Source organism: Apus apus, chromosome 1 (assembly GCF_020740795.1).
Source record: "Apus apus isolate bApuApu2 chromosome 1, bApuApu2.pri.cur, whole genome shotgun sequence".
Lineage (NCBI taxonomy): Eukaryota > Metazoa > Chordata > Aves > Apodiformes > Apodidae > Apus > Apus apus.
Window position 1 is genome coordinate 146,855,759 of NC_067282.1, and position 19,954 is coordinate 146,875,712.

General features: G+C 45.9%; 1 protein-coding gene across 4 annotated transcripts in view; it reads right to left on the reverse strand.

Moving 5' to 3' along the window:
* Positions 1–19,954, reverse strand: part of HIPK2 (homeodomain interacting protein kinase 2) — a 127,983-nt gene that overhangs the window by 78,735 nt on the left and 29,294 nt on the right. For all 4 annotated transcript variants that reach the window (XM_051644012.1, XM_051644005.1, XM_051643987.1 and 1 more), the window contains exon 2: positions 9,232–10,327. In XM_051644012.1, the coding sequence (XP_051499972.1) occupies positions 9,232–10,327 (1,096 nt within the window). The remainder of the gene's footprint in view (positions 1–9,231; positions 10,328–19,954) is intronic.

Consider the following 19,954-nt stretch of genomic DNA (forward strand, 5'->3'; position numbering starts at 1 on the left):
AGAATACCTGTGGCCAACCTGCAAGCGGGGAGTGGGACTTCCAAGTCTCTCACTGATCCTCCCAACATTACCAAAATGACTCTAGCAGTGAGTGTAGGTAACATATGGATTAGTTTAGGATTCAGCACTGAGTTTTAAAAAAAAAAAAGTTCATGGACGTTCATGTGAGGAACACCTAGATGACTTTAAGTAGCTGTTCTGGTTTGGTTTGGTGGGTTTTTTGGTAGCAGGGGAAGGGCCACAGGAGTGGCTCCAGTATGAAGCTGAGAAGTTCCCCCTGCTACCAAAACCCAGCCAAAGATCCATTAGAGGGACAACAGATGTGCCTCAGCGATTAACATGCAAAAGAACTGAAATAACACCTGAGCAGAAAGGCACTTGTGGGGAGAAGAGCTGTGCTGGAGGAGGAGAGCAGAGCTGGTGGTTGGTGAGGATGAAGGGGAAGAAGGTCCCCTAGCAGAAATTTCCCTGCAACCCATGGGCTAGATGGAAGGCTGTCCCCCTGTACTCATGGAGGAACGTGGTGGAACATTTCCTGAAGGCACCAGGAGGGGTGAACTTGGCCAGTGGACTTGGATTTTGTGGCCACAGGATTTGCTGCCTGTGGACTCTGATTTTGCAGGTTTGGAAGACCCCGGTGCCAGGGGAGTTTGTTCCCAAAGCAGCCCGTGACTCTGTGGGAAGGCCAGGCTGGAGCAGCTCCAGACCTCATGGGAAGGACTCATGAAGGAGAGGTTCGTGGAGAACTCACTCCCATGGGAGGGACCCCATGGGGAAACAGGGAAGGACTGTAAGGAATCCTTCTTCCTGAGGAGGAAGGAGCAGCAGGAACCACCAGCCTGTGAACTGACTCTAAACCCCATCCCCTGTCCCCCTGTGCTGCTGGGGGGAAGTAGGGAGAGAAACCAGAAATACAGTGATTTGGGCCCGGGAAGAAGGGAGGGGTGGGGTAACATATGCAGGCACTTCTCTTTGTGTTGTCTGTGTCCTGTGTGTGTTTGATTAGTGTGAAATTAAATTATTATTTTTTCCCCAAGTTGAGTCTGTTTTGCCCATGACCTTAATTGGTGAAGAACCCTCCTTGTCCTTTGTCTCCACCAAGGAGCTTTGTCCTCCTCATCTAAGAGTGTGTGTGTGGGGGGGGGCAGTTGAGTGAGCAGTCATGGGGCTGTTCCTTTGTTGTCATGTTGTCCCCAATCACAACAGTAGCAGTAGACAGACAGGTAAAGAAGCCTATTTGCATGCTGCCTCCTCTCCACAAGCCCTCTCAAAAGCACACGGGAACTCCAGCTCAGCCACATTTGAAGCATACTTCTTTCCAAAGCAGAAAGTGTTCCTTTCAGGGAGGTCAGCCTGAGGCTTGGGACTGCATGGCACTGGGTGGTGTGAATCTCCAGGGAGGGAAGGCGTGCTTAAATGTGAATGAAGGTTATGGGGGACAGGGAGAGGAGGGGAAGAGAAATGCTGTTCTCCAAAATCATGTCCCTACAGAGCTGATGCAGACACAGGTGAGGTGGGTTGCCCCAGCGAGGAGCAGGACACCTGTGCTAGAAGTGGTGGTCTAGCATTAAATCCTGGTCAGCAGCCCTGCTGTCACAGCTCTGCTCCCACTCCTGCCTCTCTGCCTGCACAGCACTGCCCAGGCCACTGGCAGAGCCGTTGAGGGTGAACGGGGCTGCCTGCATCCAGAGGGCTGCCTTTCCCTCCACGAGGATCAGGGACACACTTGAAAGCAGGAGCAGCCTTGTGAAAATGCTCTTTTTTAAAATGTAAATTTGCTTTTACCTTCTCTTCCCTGTGTTTTGCTTGCTTTTTTGCAGAACTGCCAGTTTTCTAAAAGATAGATCTTTGCTTAGCAGTTCACCTGCTCCCAGAGCTCATCCCCTCAACTGAGACCATCATCCTGCTGCTTGCACTGGTCGCACTGGGAATCCTAACCCCTTTCCACATCTGCTAACAGGAAATAGTAATTTCAAGTGAGGAAGAGAAAAAATCTGGAAATTAGGAACTTCTAAGAAATACATACTCTTTTTCATGCAAGTATCTCTAACAGTGATGAACAAAGGAAAAGCAATATGGGAACAACAGGGTACGGTGTCCTAAAGCCCAGATTTCAGGGTGCTCTTAGGTTTTCTGGTTGTTCCAACAATTAATGGTAAGTGTGTTAGCCGAGAATCTTTTTATTTAATTATTATTCGTAATCTGTGCTTAGTGGGACTTTGCCAACTTTGTGGTATTTTACCTCACTTGACTACGGCAGAGGTTTTGCAACTATAGCTGACTGGGGAGGACAAGAGCCCCTCACCCACTGGATGGGACCAGCTGATGGACAACCAGAGGTCTCAACCTGGTACATGCCTCTGGCTACCTTTCATGTACTTGTCTCTGATTTACAGCAACCCTAATGGATTAAGCCCTGCCTGTGGACACAGAGGTTCCCTCCTTTAAAGCCACTAAAACAAAACTGAAATTGTCAGGAGGCATAATTACTGTCAGCTCCCCTGTCTTTGTTTTATAGGAGGTGTTTTGGGAGAGAGGATAGAAGGGACTGGCTCAGAATTCAGTTGTGATTTTTTTATTTTCCACCACTCAGACATGGATGAGCCAGAAGGAAGCAGCACAAGACTTCTTCACCTCCTCAAGCTATCGACAACTTCTCTTTGCTGGGGAAAGCCTTCTTGCCAGGTTCCTTGCATACAGCCCTTTGTTACAAATATTCCTGGGCCCAAAGGCACGTCACTGGGCACATTTTATATGCTTGGTTAATAAATAAACACAGCCCTCCTGTGACAGCCTTTCTGACTCTGCACAGGGATGCAGGGCTCCTCTCAGAGCACGGCCATCATCATGTGCTGGAGCAGGGCAGGGAGATGCTGCAGTGTCACAGGGAAAGGGGCAGATCACTAACTTTGACAAGATAAAGGAGGAGCTGGCATCTCTGCTCACAGCAAAATAAAAAACACCCAAGGAAATGGTAAGAAGGTTTCAGTAGAGAAAACCCTAGGGAGATTCTGATCTGAAGAGATTATTTAGGCAGAGATATAGGCTTCGCTTTCTTAAATTAGACCCCAGAACAGGAGTTATTTTGAAATATACAGTGTGTATCTTCTGTTGGATGCACCACAAGCACAATGTTAGTTTACCATCCTTGCTCTGGGGTGATTTATACACAAAGAAACTTGGCAAATAACTTTCTTTTCTTGAGTATTTTAAAACCAAAAACCAATGTGGCCTTTGGGTTGGTCCCTTACACAGATGGGACAAAGCAAAAAGATTTCAGCAAAATGTCTGTTCCTCCTCTCCCTGAGAGGAGAATCAGGGGGGACCTTATCACTCTCTTGAACTACCTGAAGGGAGGTTGTAGTCAGGCCGGGGCTGGGCTCATTTTCCAAGTAACAAGACAAGAGGACATAGCCTCAAGCTGCTCCAGGGGAGGTTTAGGTTGGATATTAGGAAGTACTTCCTCACGGAGAGGGTGATTAGACATTGGAATGGACTTCCCAGGGAAGTGGTGGAGGCACCATCCCTGAAGGTGTTCAAGAAAAGGCTGCATGTGGCACTTAGTGCCATGGTCTAGCTGATGTGGTGATGTTAGGTCATAGGCTGGACTTGATCTTAAAGGTCGTTTCCAGCCTTGGTAATTCTGTGATTTCAAGACTCAGTGGTCTGGATATAGTGAAACTGAGATTCAATTAACCCTGGTGTTGCTTCTGCAAAGAAGAATTTTGCTGAATTTTGGTTCTGAAACAAACAACTGCAAACTCCAAATATCCTTGGGAAAGAAGTGAAGAATTTTTAAAATAGTATAGCTTGAAGTCTGCTTTCCTCCACCAAGTCTTCTATAATGTACTGCCTGTTCAGCAAGCCTGTAGCACTACCAAGCATGATTATCATTAAGTGAAATTGAGCTTAGACTTCAGCAATGAACCTGATGGGTTTCAATCCAGTCTCCAGAAGAAACATTCCTCCTCAAACCATCTAGCTATCCTGCTCTTTACCTTGGAGAGGCAAACTCAGTAAAGCAGTGAATGCTGTAGGTAGGATTGAAATAGAGCATCAGAACAATGAGGCCCCCCACAGCTGCAAAAACAGTCAAGCCTAAGATAGAGATGTTTTTGCAACTCTGGAATGGCAAAAGATTTTGAAATGTGCACTAACACTGTTACACAGGGACATAACAGATGCCCATTCACTGAGTAAACTAATAAGCAATGCCTATCCCTGCTGCCACTACTACTGCCTCATTTAAAGAGCAGTTTTGGCCAGAGTGATGCATGCTCTGAGTCACACAATGGGGAAGAGGTCATGACGCTGCTCGGGAATCGACTTTGCTTTGGCTCTCTGTCAGCACAGCTAGGGGACTCATACCTGTCACGACACAATGTCTGCGTGTTGCAAGATGGAGACAATAGATCCAGTTTAGTCCCCATCATCCCTCAGGACACATACTCAGCCAGCTAAGTGTGTAAAAAACATGCTTGCACACAGTCTCACAATTTACTCTGTCTGACACTCTGGGCAGCAGACAACATGCACGTAGGCCTTTATGCCTGCCTATTTTCTTCTAGAGTTTGAAACTCAACTGAAAAACACCTCTTCAAACTGATACTCAGCTTCACTCCCTGTTATCCAAGCATTTCATCAAAGGGCACTTACCTACAAAGCAGACACCTCAACCCATAGCCAGACACGCCACATACCAAAGCCTTTTGAAAACAAGGAACCAGAACTACATTTATCTGTCCATAGTGCAGGGGTGACAGCCATTATTTTATATCTGTAATATTTTGCAAATTCTAAAAGACTTAAATGTCATAAAATGATTATGCCATTAATTAGTGAAATGCACTTATTGCTAGGGTGCAACACCGGGTAGTACCCCCTCTTCCACCATGGACGGGGTGTCTGTTGCCGCCTGAGCCCTGTGTTTCTCGGGACATGGGTTTTCCCAGGAAGCTGTTCATATGTGTATTGATTATCAACCCAGAAGGGATCTCTCTGGGCATTCATCCCTCTGACCTCCTGCAAAATGGAGATCATACAGCCTACCTCAATGACCTCTTCAAACTACAGCATAAAAAAGGAAAAACAAAACCCCATGAAGGTATCTCACAACGAAGCGCCTGTCGCAGCTCTTTGATCGGCTGCTCTGTGAACAGAGCTTCATTTCTAGACTAAGCATGTCTGTCTAAAACTGCCAGCTGCAAAGGCCCACTCCTGCACTGAAAGCTGGGCAGAGCAGCCCTCCTTCAGCAGTTTCGGTTCCTCACACAGGAACCTCTCACCTCTGGACCATGACTATGTCACCACATACCTCCATGAAGGGTCACTGATCAGACACAAGACAACTCAGCTGCTGCTAAGTGACAAGATGAAGAACTACAGTCACTGGGGACAGGCTGGCACCACTGTCCCAAACAAGGGGAAACATTTGTACGGCCACCAACCAGGTCCTACACATGCAGGCTAAGGAAGCTACATGAGAAACTGAGTTTTGCACCACAGGTTGAAGACAAGTGGGAGGAAGGAGCTTGATCCTCTTCACAGCACTCCCACTTTTAGATGACAATTCTGACCACAGTGCTGACGAATCCTCTGACTTGGCTGGAGCAGCAGCACAAGGAGCTGCTGACAAAATCAAGATGGGGCAGCAGAGCCCCTGCACGGCCTACTGGCACTGTCAGAGAGTGGGAGGATCTGCGCAGCCACTGGGGACAGGGGAGGTAACCATGTGCCATGGGGGCTGGCTGGGCGAGAGGACCCTACCCCTGCTTCCCAGTCTGCTCTGAGGTCATTCCCAGTCTGGTCTGAGGTCTTGAGTAATGGACTCAAGACAGGGAGTTTTAAGCTCTCACAATGGCCATGACATCCTTTGTTATTTTAGTCTTTTGCTCTGTCCTCCTGGAAGGGGACTCCCATAAGAAAGGGGGAGTTCCTGCAGGGGCCACATTAGCCTGGAGTGTCCTGCCTCTCTTGGGCCCCTCTACAGTCAGGAGTGAGGGAGAAAAATCTCCAGATCCTTCTGGAGAGCACTGATTCTCCCTCCACGTCCTTCTGGAGAGTACTGGCTTAGCCTGACAGAAGTATCTGTGGTGGGACAGAGAGGTCCTGATATTAGGATGTCCAGCAAGGACCCTCAGGCTGCACCAGCTGTGCAATGCCCAGTCTGTTGCTCTCACAAGAAACCGGTCTGAGGGATCCAGTTCAGCTTCAGATCATGGCAGCAACGACAAACTGCTCAGGTAAAGTCTGCAAGCAGCCCTAGGGCTGGCTTAGCTTATGCTGGGCTATGCAGGTACAGGCCAAGAAAGAGAACGGAGTTTGCTTGAAGACACTTCTGTCTTCCACCTCCAAGAGAAGAAAACAGGCCTATCATTTACAGGAACAGGAAAAGCCTTATATTGCTCTGCGAATGAGCAGGATACCACCCAGCTTTCCTCTGTTGAAAGGATTTGGCCATCATAGTCTTGAAAGTAGTGTTAAAAAAAAAACAACAAACCCAGAAAAAACATCCAACAAACAAACAAAACAAAAAAAAGAGGGAAAAGAAAAAGCAAGTTGATAATAAAATACAGGGGCAACCTGGGAATTCAGTTCTAAAAGCCCATGATAAAAAACCTCCAGCTGAGAGCTGACCTCTACATTATATTCCCCAGTGCTCTGCCTCGTCTTCCCTTAAATGCATGGGGCACAGGCCTTCTGTCACTTCTTTGGCAAGCCTGCTAAGAGTCTGAGAGGTTTTACTCTGAGGAAGCTCTTCATTCACATTCAGCTTAAATGTGCCATTTCTTGAAGTCATCCCCTTGTCTTTTATACTCTAGCAAGAAAAAACAAGTGTAAATTAAATGGAAGACACATGAAATCTTTATAAAGCCCTGCGTTTCCCCTAGCATGAAAGTTCCTTCTCTTTGGAGTGGAATGGGTCTTTACTCTGTGATGTACTTTTCTCCATCAGAAAATGAAGAAGAATATAAATTTTCCTCATGATTTGAATTTAGCTTCATCAGCAGCCCCCTGCTGATGTAATTCAACCCAACAAGATTTTTCTTATTTTTTTTTCCTGGTGAGCTGCTGCCCCTTTTCCATTCCTTCCATCAATTCAGGCATGGAAAACAAGGCAGGAATTAGACAGACAGAACTTATTGTCTAAAAGCTGCAACTTCACACCAGGCAGGAATAACATTTAAAATTTAAAAAGCAAATTTTATCAAGCCTTTTCCTCCCCAGAGACTGCCACAAAAATATTCCCTGTTTGTCGCTGAGAATGAGCCATTTTTCTCTTTCATTTCTGCTTTCTGTCACATATTTCATTTTGGCTGCCCCTTCTGTCTTTCAGCTAGGACCTAGGCTGCTAATGCAGAATCACAGATAACTCAACAACAAAATGCCTGTATTATCTTTTTTTTTTTTTTTTTTCTTTTCTTCTAGTCTGCCAGGTAATTGCAAGCCTAAAAGCTTTCACATATTTACCACAGAAACATGTCTCTCCTGGAGGCCAGGACTGTCATCAGGTAGGATATTTCATTTAATAAACCTCTTCGAAGGTATAAACTAGGATCAGGGGTTTTTTTTTGGCCTTCTTCAGAGCAAAGGACAAGAAGATAAAAATCTGCTGCTTTACTGCTACACTGTCAAAGTTCCTGTTCCTGTGAAAATTAACTCTTCCCAAGCTTGGAGCTCAGGTGTTCTTTGCCACTGTGATGTTTATGAAGTCTGAAAAGGGTCTGTTATCAATTAACATAATTTTTTGTCCCCAGTCCTTGCCACGTATACAACAGATTTCTTTCCTATTTACAAACAGAGCAACTACCCTACTTTTTTTGTAACCCATCTGATGAGCTGTGGATGCTGCCAGGACTGATTTTCATTAAATCAGTCATCAAGAAGGATCACATTTTCCCGCTTTGCCCCTGCTTCACAGAATTACAACAATAAAAACATGGCATGAATATTTCTAAATTCAGCTGTCATCTAAAGACAAATTCCCTCCCAACCCGTTTCCCCCAGCCCTGAGGAAGCAGTGTAACTGCTATTCTCTGTCCTTGGGATGTTGAATTAAGCTGACTGGTACCAAAGAGACGGTCTAAGGAGAACACCTACAGAGAGAGTTTCTGTCTTGTAGTCAAGACATACAGAAAGGATGACCTTCGCTTTGCTGAAACTGGCAGAGGGATACGGCTGGCTCATTTGCTTCACTTCAGGTGCATCTACACAGAGGTCAGAACTCCAGCCTAGTAAGTAACATACCTGTAGTTAAAAGCACTGTGAGTAGAAATTAGAATCATCCTGGTTGAAAGGGACTTTGAAGATCATCAAGTCCAACCATAACCTAAATCCCCCTACCATAACCTGATTTACCTGATATGGTGCTTAAATCATGTTGATAAGCACTGTATCTATACTTCTTTTAAAAACTCCCAGGGATGGTGACTCCACCACCTCCTTGGGCAGCCTGTTCCACTGTCCAACCACTCTTTCGGTAAAGAAATTATTTCTAATATCCAGTCTATAACTCCCCTGCCACAGCTTCAGGCCATGACAGTCCACAACAGGTACTCAGTCCTATACTGACAGCACTCATTGATCTCTACCAACAAGTAGATCCCTTCCTAAACGGAGAAAGGTCTTTCCAGCCTGGCCAGGCCCCTCGCTCAGCTGGAGCAGAGCCAATGGGAGCCAGTCAAAATATTCTCATTGACTCTAGCAAGCTCCACAGCAAGTGTGAAAACTACTCCTTGACAAAGCATCTTCTGCATCCAGTTTTCCTGTGGGCTACCTTATTCTTGTAAAGTCTCTGGTCTCACATATAAAGAAAGACTGGGAGACACAGCTGAAATATGGACTGATTGTTTAGGTTCAAGGCTTCCTGAAACCAAGGATCTACTTGCATTTACTTGGAAAGGAAACGGGGACTCTCCAGATCCATCCTCTCATCTGTAAACAGTCCCAGAGAAAACAAAGTACTGACAGACGTGAAAGGCTTTCTAAATTGTAACTGGCAAACTCTTTTTTTACAAGATGTTATCATCATTTACAAACTTAAAATGATTTTCAATCACTAATTAAACTCCAAGAGGTCAGTATACCATTTTTTCTGTCACCAACAAGCTACTCTCAGAGCTATCCCAGTATAGGATTAAGGGATGACTCTCATTCATTTAGAGGAGTGTAGGAGAATTCCCACAGGTAAAATACTTCTCCTAGTAACATTAAATGAGCTCAGTCTCTTACCTGTAATATCTGGATTGAAGGTAGGTAGAACACACAGCTTTAGACACATGGCTAGCTGAACCAAAGTCTATGACCTTGACCCTATATGGCTGTCGGGATGGATCCACCAACATGATGTTCTCTGGTTTGAGATCTGCATGAATCAGTCCAAGGCTTTTCAGCTTCATTAGGGCAGTTGCTACCTGCTGGAGAATTGGTCGAATGTACTTAAGGGGCAAGGGACTGAATTTGTTTTGTTTCAGGAAATCATAGAGGTTCTGCTCCAACATTTCAAAGACCAAGCATGTGTGATTTTTGTGCTGGAAGCACTCGTATGCACGGACAAAGTTGTAGTCATCCGCACTTTCTGTGCTCAGCCGAGCCAGGATGCTCACTTCAATCTGGCCTTGCCGGGCATAGGAAGGATGGTTCTTCAGGATCTTGATGGCCACAATCTCATTAGTGCCACGTTTCCAGCATTTGACTACTTGTCCAAAGGTTCCACGGCCGAGAAACTCTAACACTTCGTACGTATTGGTCATGGAACAGAGCACCTCATGTTGTACCAGCTGGTAATCCCCTTCGCTGTTGGAGCCACTGTTTTTGGAGGTGGCCGTGGAGGTGGTGGCAGTGGCTACAGTGGCCCCACTGGCATTGTTCTGAATCATTGGTGGATGCTCTTCGATAATCTGCACGCTGCTTGTGTTCTCGATCTCCTCACTCTTGCGCTTAAGTCCACATTTTTGGTAGGTGTCCAGAAGGCTCACAGTGCTGCGACGCATCAGGTTGTGTGGCCCGCCCAGTGTTTGCCCAGACACTGCAACCACACCAGAAGTGCTGTTGGCGGATGTCACCACGATGTGCCCTGTGCTTGCTGGGAAGATGATGGTCTGTTCGTAAGGGATGCTTGGATTGGGGATCTGCAGGGAGGCGTTGACGGCTGCTGCGGCGGCTTGGGAGGACTGCACGTTCTTGCTCTGGCTGTAGACTTTGCTGTGTGTGCCGTACCCAGTCATATCCCAGTTCGAACTCGGCTCCACTTTCAGTTTCTTCACGCTACAGAAGGCACTTGACTGAAGGGTGTGAGGAGAGAAAACTTGCACATGCGAGGCCATACCTGCAATACAACATCAGAGTGAAACCAGTGTCAAGATGGCTTCCCCAGCTTTTTTCATTTGTTCAGTGTCAGGAAGGGAAAACGGGATATAGACTTCAGATACAGCACGCACACACACACGCACAAATATTAAGTTACTCCAGAAATATGTATTCAAGACAAATAAAATACTATGCTCTAACATAAACAATTACTCCTGGTTGAACTATACTAAGAATAACAAAGATTCCTCCTCTCTTGCTCTCCTCTTTCTCATTTTTAATAACCAGGATATTAATGTCATTTTTACATCCTCTGCCTAAAGAGATGCCTATGCCCACTGTCTCCAGAAATATATCTAGCTCTTGGGAAGAACTGGTGTCAAATAATGCAAAGTATCCTACCTATGGAGGCCAAATCTCAAATTCTTAGGCTCATCCAGTACTACACACTTTTGTGGACCTGACTTAAGCCCTTTGTTTATTCCCATAAAAAACACAGTGTAGCTTCTGGCCTGCAGAGCCAGGATGGGACCAGGAAATGATACACTGTGACAAAATGAAAGTGCACAGACAAGGTTGTGAAGCCAGGACAGAAGCAGCAGATACTTCAGACTGCTTGCCAAGTCCGCCTGTGTGAATTGTGCACAATGCTGGTCTGTGCTCAGGGACACTGGAGATGGGAGTTACACAACATGAGCTTCCCTGTGTGCTCTCAGTTCTCCCAGATTTATAAAATTGTGTTCATCTATTCCTATTCACAGTGACAATACTATCACTGGAAAGCAGATCCCCTGGAAATGAATGAGTTTCTTCATGAAGCAATGTACACATTAGCATATGGCAGAACTAGGTCCTAATATAACTTCACTTTTTAAGAAAAGACAAAAACCTATTTTACTGCAAGCTGCTTTGGTTCTACAAGAGTTAATGATCTTTTACGTCTTTATTAAAAAAACAAACACCAAATAACCCAAAACCTGGCAACCAAGTGAAAACAAAGTATCCCTGAGACAGATTTACTGGAGGATCCTGAGTAATATTCCACTAAAACAGAAAATGCTCCTATTCAAAAAAAAAAAAAAAAAGACATGGTCCATAGAGAAGAGGATATCTAATTTTGCTGCCAGCCTTCCCTGCCCAGAGTAGGGATGGTACTGCGGGGCAAAGGTATTGTGAATGGCACAAATCTATGGTGATTCCCGGGGAAGGAGTCAGAGCCTGGCAGGAGTTAAAGCAGAAAGGCACAGCCTCCTTCACCCTTCTATCTGTCGTCAGTGTTTCTTTTTAATAAACCAGAATGACGAGGGAAGAAAAAGACAATATGCTGAGCTGGCACTGTTGCAGAATTATTAAGCACAAACATAACCTTGACTTGTTTTCAACTTTAAAAAGTTAAAAGCTAAATGAATGCATTAGTGACAAAACCACAACAAACATGGATGACTTCTTCATACAGAGCCCTCAGAGTACCTAACACATAGCCTTCTTTCCTGAAAGAAACCCCTTCTCCACTAGTAAGTGCTGCTCTTTGGAAGACTCTGGAGCTCCTACATACACATACGCACTCACACACATGCATGCATAAACATATACACCCATAGATAAAAATATTAACGTTTCTCCACGCTTCCAATGCTGAGTAGCATGATCAAGCAACCACACCTAAACACACCCACCCAACACCTATTTTCCGGTTAAATCCCATCAGGAGATGGGTGCTGTGGCAAGCCAAAAAACACTGTATGTAGCTGCACACAAGTAACCAGTAAAGCAATCACCCCAGTTTGCTTCAACACTCCCACCTTCTTCCCTGTGCAATGAGGGATTTGTGCAGACAGGGCAGACACAGAAGAAATAAGGCACGTTCCTTTCAGGACATATAGGGAAACCCTCACCCCTGCTGAAACATGAAACACAAATGCCTACTAACCCTGCTTCAGCAATGAAGCTCTGCAAACTGCAGTGTTCCCTCCTTTGCAGACATGCCCCCCATCTTTCATGTGATTTTTTTATGCTGTTTGCTGCCATTCGTATTAACTACCCCCCTACCAACCTCCTTGGCAGGAATTTCCAAGGTCCCTGTGACTGGGTCCTTGGCTCCCTCAGCTCCCTGCCTCTCTTTAAGTGCTTTCTCTCCTATCCCCTTTCCACAGGGCGATGATGTTGCCACAAATGCCATTGCACGCAGCACACGGTGAGCTCAGAGAACCACAGCGATATTACTCAGCTTGTCATTCCAGACCAAATATCGTATGTGAGGGAGCCCAAACTGTGTTTGTTTTTCCACTGATTAAGAGTCACGGTGTTCCTTCTAGTACAGTACCAACCTGCCTGGAGAGTGGGGTTGGTTTGATATATGTTTTCCCCCTGGACGCGAATAATAAAGCAGATGTAATTGGTAACATATTGTGGACCTAGCAGAGGTGTAATTTATAGCTTGATGGCTTTCATTCCATGGTGTGCTTGAGCAATATCTCTTAATACAAAATAAAAGGGGGAAAAAAACAACAACTGATGCAGAAAAAGGAGAGAGGTTCTTCTCACGTGCTTTTCTAAAAATAGCATCAGAAGACCCAGGCACCCCAAATTAAAGTCAGAGATGTGAAGTGCAGCAGCTGCAACTTTCTCAGTGCCACTGTAAAAATCAGGATAATCGCCACCATTAAGAGACAGACTTTCAACTGGTGCAAACTGGCAGGGCTCCAGTTGCTATCAGCTGATGCTAAAAACAAGGTCAGCAGTCACTCAATGTTGTCAACGTCAGATGGCTGGCCGCCTGTGCCCCTTGGTGAAACGAGCTGTTGTTAGGGACGGCTTCCACATCAACAACCAGCCCCTTGCTTTTCCTGCAATACTGGCAGCCTCAGCAAGGGGACAGGAACAGAGGACACTGATCCACCCTGGTACCCAAAAATGAAGTGGGTGGAGGAAGTTGGGTTGTCTTGTGGTTAAAGGGAGGACTTTGGACTCCTCTGCCACCACCTCCACCCTCCTCAAGAGTTTTTATCTCATCACAGGAAAAATATTTTTTTCCCCTAAAAAAAAAGAAGCATGAAATACTCTTGTGTTCATCCAAAATTGTTTTCTCACATTTGAGGGTTTAGGGACACAGGTTGCAAGGAGAGTAACTCGGCCAGTTCTTCAGCATACTCCAATATCAAGAAATCACAGGCTGATTGACAGCTTGGTGATGGGAAAAGAAGGCTTCTGCAGCAAAGTAATTTTTATTGCAAATTTGCCTGTGCAGCTAATGTGAGAAAAACACAACCTTAAATTTCCTGAGGACACTATCAAATTGAGCTGGTGGCATGTTTGTTGTTGTTTTTGTGGGGCTTTTTTTCCATGAAGAATCTTCACTACATGGCAATAGCAGAAATAACCAGAAATGTGAATAAAAGTTAGATGGTTTGCTGCAGGGATCACATGCCTCAGTACAACCTATAATGCCATTTACAACTTCAGCCTTTTGATTACTTAGGCTGACAATACCTTGCCACGATGTCCATAAAGATAAAAGCTGGCAGTTATTGGGTGATTCATGCCAGCCAAGCCCTGTGACAGTGATGCCCCCTGAGCAACCCCCAGAGCCACTCCTGGAATCTTGGAGAGAAGCTATAAGCCACAGAGGGATGGAAAACAGGCTGTTTCACTTGGGAAAAGTCCTCTTAAACCCAAGCTCACACATCTGCCAAGAAGCCTCCTGTGGGAGGCTGGGTCTGCCCCTCTTGTTGCCTCCCTTTGCTCCAGGAAGATCCTAGCAAATACCTTGCCATGTTCTGTAGGGGATGGCCCAAGGCTGGCCCCTGTCTCCTCACTTTTTTCTTTCTGTTAGATGCAGAGGGAATGAGGATGCTTAGGTCAATTATCACCTGTGCTCCTGCAAAAAAAGCCAGTCTGGCTCAGTAGCCCCATCTGCACTAGCAAAAGCTTTTCTGAACTAAGACAAGTGTCAACATGGGCTGAGCTCAGGCCTGGTCCCTGCCTTGGCAGGGGTGCAGGGCAGCCTTCCACAGCCCCAGTTAGCCAGCCAGGTTGCAGCCAGGACTCCGCAACAGCTAAATATAAGCCCTGAAGAGCACAGGTCTAATTTTTATGTCAGCCCTGAATGTGGCGAGTCTCTGGGCTGGGAGCAGAGTCAAGGTTGGGCACCATGCATTAAATAAAATGGATAGTTCCTTTCTTCAATAATGAGTTTTAGTGCAGCCATTTAAAGCTCTCATACAATTGACAGTAACTGGATTTAATGGGGCCTCCCCTGTCCTTGATACGACTCACATAACTCCCTGTAGCATCCACATGAGCTGAAGTATGTAGTGTGCAGCCAGGGGACAATGTTAAAACAGCCTTAATGACTTTTATTAAAAGACTTAGTGTTTGTTGTTTTTCTGTGGTTGTTTGTTGTTTTTTTTTTTTTTCCTGAGAACTCCTCCCACGTCAGTTTTTACTTCATAATAATTTAGCAAGTGCTATTTACAATTCAGATGGCCCTCTGCTGCATGCATACACAAGTCACGCAGCCGCCTCACTTGTACTTCCAACAGGTTTCAGGAAAGCAAATTAGGTGAAGTTCTCCTCTCCACCCATCTCACTCCAAAGGGAAAAAAAATACACTTTGGGGGCTAAAGAAGGAACTGTTCAAAAGTCACTGTTGTTTTCTTCGGCTTTACTCCTAGCACTTTCTGCTGATTTATAAACCTGGCCTTTGTAGCAGCAAGAGACCAAGCCCCTGCCCCATATTAAGTAGGCAGTAAGACCTTTTGCAGTACCTGCAGAGCTGCCAGTGCACTGTAACCAGAGGCTGCTTGCTGACTGCTGCCAGAACAACAGTGCCTGCTTGAAAAATACCGTCGAAGGCACATGGCATGTGTTCAGCATATAAATGATGCACACAAGACACTCCTGAAATAAATATCTTCCACTTCTCCCCAGAGAGGCACAAGCCTGCAAACTCATATACAAGCTCAGGTTAAGAAGGCAAAGAAAACGGGATCTAGCAAGTAGGGCTAATATACTGCACCTTCAAAATAGCTGTGTCTCAAGCACAGCACTCTTCATTGTGGCTTCCGTGTGGCTCCTTTTTAAGGTATTGTCCCCAGTACCACTGCACTCTTGGAACCTCCTTAAAATTTCTGTCCCTGGAGGCTACACAAATTCTTTTCCTTGTGCTACTGAATGTTTGGAGACAACCTCAAAGTGGAGTTCAGACCTCAACATCCTCAGCTCTTTCCTGTTCCTGGTGAGCAGCACATGTCAAGGGAGCCTTCCTTCCAGGTGAAAATCTCCCTGCCTTCCTGCTCTGCTTTTCCTGTCCTGCTAGTAAAGCTGTCTGATCCTAATGAGCAGTTTCCTAAATGCCTAAGTAGCACACAGCAGTTTTCAAAGATGTGACAGAGTCTGTGCCCTGCACTGCTCCAGACCTGGCTTCACACGGCTCCAAGATGACACATGTGATCCATCTCCCACAGTCAGACAGAAAAGCAAGACTTTCCAACACACAGAGTAGCCATAAACAAAAACCAACCAAAGCTGAGCATCCTTCTGTTCTCCCCAAAAGACACATACGTGCTGCAGTGTGATGGCCTGGGAACTCTAATCCCAATCACCTTCACACCTCATATTCCCCTGCCACACCAGCTGCCTTCCCACACATCACTTTCCTGCTTTTATAGCATCAGCAACACAGCCCTGCTTACTGCTTCATACTCCACACTGTGACATTCCCTTATATGGGGGGGACGTAGGTATTTACTCCCTGTCATGCCCTAGGCAGGTTATTTTGGCATGTGGCTCAGGATGTTGCTATCTGTCTCTTCCCCCACACCATTTTTATTCCCTTCTTCATTCTCCCTTTTAACTCCTTAAATCCAGGGCAACTCACCTGCTGGGTGTTGAAGGCTTTCTCAGCTGACCCGAGAGAAGAGGACACAGCCAGGAAAACACTGGGAAGACCTTCCTCTGAGCCAGCCCAGTCTGTGCTGACCCCTTCCCTGAGACCTCACCTCCACTGCATCCACCCATGAGCACAGAAGGTGCTCCTGAGGAGCAGGGCAGCCAGCAAACCTGGCTCAGGGCCTATGTACTGATGCAGGCTGAAGGCTGGTGTGATGGAGCACACCCGCTTTTCCCTCCAGGATACCTCCTATTTTGGGGGTGGTGGTAAATGAGTACTTTCTGGTGCACAGCCCCTGCAGGGGCAGCACATCCTTTCCCAGGGCTACGCATGGAGATTATGAGATGGGCAGAGCTGTCTGCACTGGGTCCAGAGCTCCTGGAAGCCTCCCTGCCATCCCAAGTTAGAGCTGTCAGCAGCAGCTTGGTGGGAAATGGGGTACCCAGAGCCCTGGCATGTCCCACACAGACCAAATGAGGCATTACCACCTCAAGCCAGAACTTGCACTGGAGCCTGGAAACATCTAGGCTGCTCCAGCCCCATCCGCCAATGCTCATCACATCTGGCAGGTCACTAGACAATGTCATGTGAGCTGGATTTGGACTGAGGGCAACCACTTAAATAAGCCTGCTATACATATGAAACACTAAACTCTTAGGGATTAGTGAATAAAAGCCACCACCAGCCACAGATCTCCCTTTGAATCATCTATGCTGTCTTTGTCTCTACGGACCAAAATCTACTGCAGAGCCCCTGCAATATCATGTCTTCCCTTCAGTGCTCAGTGACCACAATTTCACATCTCACCACTACAAAACTCCACTCTTCCATACCCACTGCAAGCCACAAAGCCCTGATACCTTCTGTAATCTAGAAACATTGTAATTCTTATTCATCCTTTTGATGTGGGTCTAGGTGCCCGCAAACCTGAGTAACAAGCTGTGGGCTCCTCTGACATTTTCCTGGTTTTAGGCACATGAAGCAAAATCTCAGGGACAGATATATACACTTACATTTAAATCCTTGATTACACCTCAGTGAAGAATTCTTTCAGGGTCACCTCCACCTCCCACTTTAATGAACTGCAGTAATGACATGAGATATTTCAGATTTCCTCAGTAAATCACATGACTAGTTTATGTTTCACATTATCGTTAATTAACGACGCAACACCTGAGAATGCAGGTTAAAATATACCTCACCAGAGGCTGCCTCATAACTTCCTCGCAGATGCTGCAGCCACTTGACCTGACAGCAATTTCTAGATCTTGGTGTGAGAAGGTCCAGCAGTTCATACCCCCCTGAACTGGAAGGTAACCCCTACACAACTTCCTAGGGGAAAATCCCAAACAGTTGGAATAGTTCAAGTTACTCAGATCGATGTGCCAGGAAGGGCTGTTTGGCAATAACACATGTGTTCTGGCCACCTTCCTCTTTCCCATCATATGTCATCCCGTGCAGCCAAGTGGAACTATGAGTAACCACAGCATTTCTACAGCACCCAAAGTTTCTTTTGGAGACCTATACAGGATAGTCTCATCAGTAAACATGAATCTGGCTGTGGTTTGCCTTATAGTCCAGTTTAGCACACATGTGGCTCCATATGTTTAACTTCCAAACAGATCTGAAATGCAGGAGCTTCTAGGTTCCCACAAGCTTCATCTCTGATTGCTACTTGCTGACAGAGTTGCATCCTGAAAGCAGAACTGAAAAAAGAAGGATCTTGGCATGGCTCTGCTTTCCTGGCAGTGTGTGTCAAGTCACTCGGGTCACTTTAGTTTCCATCTTCCAAATAGGGGTTCTAGGTCCTCCAGACTTCACTGGCCACACTACCTGGCCCTCTGTGATCTTAGCTACTGGGAAAGGATGCCAGGGCCTCTGGAAAAGGAATCAGATGAATCAGTGTTTCTCTCTGCTGCCCTAGCTGTGCTCCCCTCACATGCAGCAATGGCACATTCGTGGCTTCCCACAACTGCCTAGTGGAAAGGATATTTTGGACTTTTCCACCACAGCTACCTTCCTACCTGGATGACTTCTCACCTGTAAATATTAGCTTTGTAATGTCAATGACTCCAACTGGCCCGCAAGTGTGGTGAAACCACAGGGAATGGCTGGCACCTCGCATACCTCACTGGTGAGAAGCTACCCTACTTGTGAAGGCAGGATATGGGCAAGGCTTGCTAGAGTCTCAGGCTGAGCCTCTCACTCCCACAGGATTTTTCCATAAGTGTTTCATTTGCAAAGAGGCCACTGCATGACATTCGGCCATTGCTTTGTTTATGAAATCTGAAACTCAGATCAAGCGCTAGCTGGGCTGAAAAGGTCAGTTTGCCTGTTCGCAAGGATACAGATCTGCTGGAGAGACACAAGCCTTTAGTGAGGTCTGGATGAAATAGGCAGGATCTGGGCTGCAAAGGCAGATGAACATGCAAGGAGAAAAGTGGGAAAAGCTGGGCATGGGGCTTGGCTAGTGCAGAAAATTAAGATAGACTGATTCGATGGATCTCCCAACCATCCCAAAGACAGGGCTAAGTCCATCTCCTCACTTCTGCAGCATCTCCCTTTCAAATAAGAATGACAAACACAAGTTTTACAGCACTCTCATACCTTGGGGACTATGGGGTATTTTAGGAAATTAAGAGAAAGGATACTGCAGGTCAAGCACTTCACCTGCACTTTAAGTAGTCAAAACAATTTTGTAAATTAACTGTCCTCACACAGGCACACAAACACACACGTGCACAGAGAAAAGCCCTTAAGGAACTGTCCTCAAGGAAACACATATTGAATTTTTCATCCTGTCTTCCAGACTTTATCTTCCTCATCACTTAGAGCCAAGAACACATCCTTAAAGTGATGGCCAAACAGTCAGAAACCCTTTTCACTGTCACTCATGGCTTTTGGTTTGTATTCCAAAGTAAGATTATAAACCCAGAAACATGGCATGAAACAGGCTAAGGCCATGAGCTGGGACCAGAATGGGCACAGTGGGTCTCAGCCACCTGGCCCAAAACAAAGACCACTGGGGAGACACAGGGTTTAGTGTTGGGGTGTGAACTCATTTCTCCCCTAGAACCCCACTTTAATTCACAGGCTGCGCCGGAGCAGAGTAACCCTTAACTGTCTTAACAGACTTAACTGTCTCTCTCGATCCCTCCTCCTTCAAGAGTGGTGAGTAGCTCGTGTAGCTCATAGGAGACTGTAGTGAGAGGGAGCTGCAGTAGTCTCTATGAGAACATGGAATGTTAACATGCGTATCCATGGAAACCCCAGTGACTCCTATGGCTAGGAGATTCCAATTATATGTTAGCTTTGTTTAACATACAAATGACTGGGGGAAAAAAAGACCTGGGGTGGGCCTATGGCTGCTGGTAGAGACTGTGAGAATACTAGTATATGATGAGAAGAAGTAACCATCAAAACAACAAACCAAAAAGCAGCAGGGGAAATTTAGTACCAAAAGTCCTGTGAACTTTTGTCAGACCTTATGCATTCAAAACTCACAGGGAGCTTCCCAGAATTTGTACAGATGACAAACCAGAGGAGGCTGGAAACTAGATTCAGCAGAAGCACAGTAACTGGGAAAAAAAAAATCAGTGGGAAGGGGTGCGTTTACACCCTTCATGAATACCCAATTCATTCCATGATTGCAGTACTCCTTTGTGGACATACTCCTTCGGTTTGGTCATTTGTCATATCTGAAAATAGTCATGCTTCCCTCTTTAGTCCTTCCTGGGCTCACAAGAGACTGAAATG